We start from the raw sequence: 4,831 nt of genomic DNA, 5'->3' as shown, positions 1-4,831 counted from the left end.
AGTTAGCAGTAATTAGCCTGTGCATATGTTATTTCCTTACATATACATATGCTCTTTGTCTTTGCAAGATTTGGAATGATTGAGATTTCTCTTGGCACAGCTACCAGAAGACACAACTTTGAGACTTGAGGTTGCTCACGTCACACCTATGTCGTCAATATCTGTTGGAGCCAGCACTTACCGGAAAAGTGCTCCTTCACTGGTCTCCGTTCAGAGCAACGGGTCAACATCTGTTGGTCCATTTCTTTCACTGTCTATGCTTATAACTCGCTGTGCTTCAACTCCATTTTTTATTATTATGAAAACGACAGGTCTGGCTACTCTGCTTGTCAGTGGTTGGCTGTCAAAAAGGGGCTTGACGTAGGACGAATAGGATTATAATGTTAAACAGACTCAAGACAAATGGTCCTATCAGAAATGCATCCGTCTCTGCAAAACTTCCTTCTGCCTGTTAATCCTTTGAATTGAACCACGTATGACTGATAAAATCAAAAATCTGTTTCTTGTTTTGGTGTGCCACAGTTTAAAAAGTTTGTGCAAAATCGTGTTGTGATTTAATCTTATGTGCAGAAATTGCCACAGCTGTTGATCCAACACCAACGCTCACCTTGCAGCAAGCAACTGAACTAACGCTGCACCTTTATGGAGTGACCATAACTGAGATCTCTACCCTGCCTAGTTATAGAGACCAGAACTTCCTTGTGGTGGACAATGAGAGTACCAAGTACCTCCTGAAGATCATGAATTCAGAAGACAGTAAGAATGCCACGCTGCTGGAGGTGCAGACCCACGCCATGTACTTTCTACGCCAGCATGGAGTTCCTGCTCAGACAGCTGTGCACACCACCATGGGGCAGCTCATGAGTATGGAGGAAATAGGTAACAGCAAAATACCTCTGCAGTTCATTTTAATAACATTTCTCTTAGCATGAGAACATAACAAAGACCACAGTGTAAATCTCAAGCATATGCAGCAAAAGGTGGGTGGTTAATGATCTCACCAAGAGAATACACAGCTGACTTTCTGTTGGTTTAGAAATCAGGGCTCAAGCACTAATGGCTTTATTAGGGCAGTCAGGGAAAGAGACAATAAAATGAGAAAAAAAGAAGCTAGGCATGCAGACTCTTCAAGGTTACTTGCTAGTATTTTCACAAATGATCAACTATTTATATGTAATATTTTGTCACTGATTCTAGTTAAAATTAATGTTGTGCCAACAGTAAACCGAGGAATTGTTTCAGACAATGTTTCCAGACTTTGTTTTTTATTATTGTGATATACAGTAGGTCTTAAATTTAATTCACAATGGTCTTAAATGGTCTTACCTTTACTCTGCACAAATGTACTGCTATGATGTAATTTGAGGATCCGTGAGATTGGGTAACTCACTACGCGGGCTATGGCATGAAAAATTCCATTCATCTACATTCAATCTTTTTTATTTAATAAGGTCTTCTGCAAAAGCTGTCTCAGTATTTCACAGATCTTTCTAAACCTAAAACCACTGCTCAACAGTCCAGATCCCAGGACTGTTTAACTCAGAAAAACTGCCTTCTGCTACTTTGCACCTTATAAATTGAAAGAATGTGCCATCCCACTGGTTGATTTTAAACTACGTAGTGATGTCTGTGATGTACTTCTGTTATGTCTGGCTGGTTTTCTTCTCTGCCGTAGTCAGGACTCTCTAGCAAAATAGATCTTGATCCCAGTGAGATTACCTGATTAAACAAAAGTTATAATAGAAACCAACATCACTAGCTCTGGTGTGAATTACCCAATAGAAAACACAGGCAAGGCCTTTTGTCCATTAATAAACGGTAAAACAGGAATTTCTTTAATTCTTTAAAGTAAAACCAGACCATTTAGAATTATGACTGACAATGTTTGTTCTGTTTTTAAACCTTATTAGACTGTGGACATGGTACTCAGACCTACTGTGTGAGGTTGCTGACCTATCTCCCAGGAAAAACCATTGCAGAATCTCCAGTCACAAGGCAAGATCTTTTTAAGGTCAGCAAGTTGGCTGCTTTCGTGGATAAGACATTGCAACAAGTAAGTTAAAATGTCAAACATTTCAGCTAATAGATATTTTGGAGCAGGTGGCTTATGCATGAGATCTTCCCTCACTTCATGCAACTGTTGTGCTCATGGAAGAGTATTCTTTAGAGCTACTGTAGGGAGAGTGAACAATGGATAACACGTTAGTCAACTTTCAGGTTGTTCTCATGAGCCATTCGTATATATAGCTACAAAAAGTAATGCACTGTAATATGTTTGTATACCACGTATAAATTGGGGAAAACACAAGACTTTCACCAAGGAAACAAGTGCTTCCGTCCCGGGAGTACTACTTAAGAGGACTTAACTGTCGCCGCCTCATCAATGTCACCTTTTGACGGCTAAACTCAACTGCAATGGCCGCTGAAAGTGCTGTCACCTTACAGTGCACTGTACGCAACACACAGAAAAAAAGGTTACAGCACACAGTAACCTTTTCTTTGCTAAATTTGGCTGTAAAGGCTACTAAACTTAACTGTCATGTGACCGGTTGTCACGTGACCAGCCGGCAGATATCATACAAATTGCTGTGCATTATTTTTCATACGATATCATATGAACCCATTCATGAGAATGGATTGCAACTTCATAGGGCTGAAGTATGTCAGACTAATTATACTGATTATTGCAGCTTTAAAGTAGCATGTAAAAATATCTAATGTTAAAAAAACAGTGTCATTTGTTTCAGCTGGTATCTCCAAATTTGGATGTCTTACAAAAAATGGAGGGTACACGTTGGAGTTTATCCAGCATTCCTCTCACAGAGGGCTACCTATCAGTGATGGATGGAGATCCCCTACAGGTAGTGGTCAGAGCAGTCATTCAACAATATAAGTTGTACGTGCAGCCCAAAATCAGCTCATTCCAAAAAGGTAAGACAGAAGTGTACATACATCATGTTCTGTATTTCTTTGGTTTACTGTCATACTCTTTGTGATTCTGCTTGTTAAAGGATGTCGTTTAACTTTAAACAGGGTGCATGCTAATCCAAATAAATAAAACAGTTCTTACAAAACACGTACTAAGTGTCGCTGTGGTGTCTTTTACAGGAATATTACATGGAGACCTAAATGACCAAAACATCCTTGTCACACCTGTAGAAAACGGGTCTCATGAGGTGTCAGGCCTGCTGGACTTTTCTATGCTCATGAACGATTGCTATGTATTTGAAGTGGCAATAATAATTGCATATATGATGCTGGAAAACCCCAGTCCTTTGGATGTAGGTGGAGCAGTGTTAGCAGGCTGGGAGAGCATTATGGTGCTCAATGAAGATGAAAGGGATTCCCTCTTCCTGCTGGTGCTCGGTCGGTTGTGCCAGTCTGTGGTTTATGGGCGGCACAATGCCAAAAAAAAACCAGACAACAAATACATCCTGACTACAGCCAAAAATGGGACTCGGCTGCTGAATAAACTTTGGGAGCTGGGCAAGAAAGAAGTAGAAAGGAAATGGTTCAAAGATGCCAGCACATTTCCTGTCAGTTAATAATTAAAAAAAAACAGATGTTCATTTGTGGATGAGAGTCAAAATCAAGACACATTATACTGTATGTACAAAGGACATATGAAAATGGAATACTCAAAGCAAAGAACTGATAGAACATAACTACAAAATAGATACACAATAATACAAATTATGTTAAAATACAAGATAATACAAATATGTACAAGATAACTCTTAGAAAGAGAAAGGGTGAAGCCTGTTTGGTTCAGTGCAGTGTGTGGAAAAATATTAATCAGGGGTTGTCCAAATGTTGACAGTATGTACACTATGTACAATGGTAAGGGACAATAGTCCAGGATGTGTGTAAATATAAGGTCTAGCGGCTATGGGTGGGGGATTAAGAGTCTGTCGGGGTACCATGCCTTGTTGATGAGGCCCACTACAGTCGGGAAGAAACTGTTCTTGTGGCTATGAGGTTTTGGTCCTGATGGTGCGCAGCCACCTGCCAGAGGGGAGTGTTTCAAAAAATGTTTTTGGTCTGTGGCGGGAGGGACAATAACTATTTGAATTAATTTGAATTTAAACTTTTTACAGTTTAAAAAAAATAAAGTTTTACTTTGGATTGTTACTATATTTGCTTTTCACATTTTTTGGTACCACAATCTTAACATGCAATCTTTTAATTGCAATGAATGGCTTATTCACAAGCAAATTATTCACCAAATACAATAAATTTACCAAAATAGAAGGGTAATGGGCCATTAATGCAAAAAACTCACTTGATTTACATCCTCCTCTTGCATGACACTTTGTTGTCATTAGGATCCCATTCATTGGACCAATATTAACAATAAATTACCATTTAAAACTGTAGACAAGGTGGATTTATGTACAAACGTATTTATGCTTTACTATTAACTTTTATAATTGTAGAATACTTACAAACATTTGCCTCTGGCTTATGTATCTGTATAACCACATTGGTAAGAAAAACACAGCTATGATACTGTTTTGATGTACTTTACTTGAGTATTTCCATCTTTTGCTACTTTGTGCTTCTACTGCAATGCATTTCAAATGGAAATACTGTATATTGTACAATTTACTCCACTACATGAATTCAATAGCTAAATTTACAAGTAATTGACATAAAAAATCCAATAAACCTTTACAAATTAAAGTATCTAATAGTATATAAAGTTGTTAAAACAAGCTCCACCTAGACCGGATATAGCATTTAAATACTACTCACATTTAATGCATCAGTAATTACAATTCAATAATATATGCAATATTATAACATTTGTAGAGCAGATTCAGTACTTTTA

The 4,831-nt window shown here is 38.0% G+C and overlaps 1 protein-coding gene across 2 annotated transcripts in view; it reads left to right on the top strand.

Annotated features, from left to right (window-relative positions):
* LOC116695956 (hydroxylysine kinase) overlaps positions 1 to 4,280 on the top strand; it is a 5,933-nt gene extending 1,653 nt beyond the window's left edge. Inside the window, exons 2-5 of one of the 2 annotated variants that reach the window (XM_032526525.1) lie at positions 571 to 879; positions 1,911 to 2,053; positions 2,748 to 2,931; positions 3,109 to 4,280. In XM_032526525.1, coding sequence (XP_032382416.1) covers positions 571 to 879; positions 1,911 to 2,053; positions 2,748 to 2,931; positions 3,109 to 3,545 — 1,073 coding nt within the window. In that variant the 3' untranslated portion in view covers positions 3,546 to 4,280. The remainder of the gene's footprint in view (positions 1 to 570; positions 880 to 1,910; positions 2,054 to 2,747; positions 2,932 to 3,108) is intronic. The other variant, XM_032526526.1, reaches the window with a different exon arrangement.
* Positions 4,281 to 4,831: the final 551 nt, after the last annotated feature.

The sequence above is a fragment of the Etheostoma spectabile genome, chromosome 9 (assembly GCF_008692095.1).
Source record: "Etheostoma spectabile isolate EspeVRDwgs_2016 chromosome 9, UIUC_Espe_1.0, whole genome shotgun sequence".
NCBI classification, from domain to species: domain Eukaryota; kingdom Metazoa; phylum Chordata; class Actinopteri; order Perciformes; family Percidae; genus Etheostoma; species Etheostoma spectabile.
This window is presented reverse-complemented; position numbering and strand designations above follow the sequence as displayed.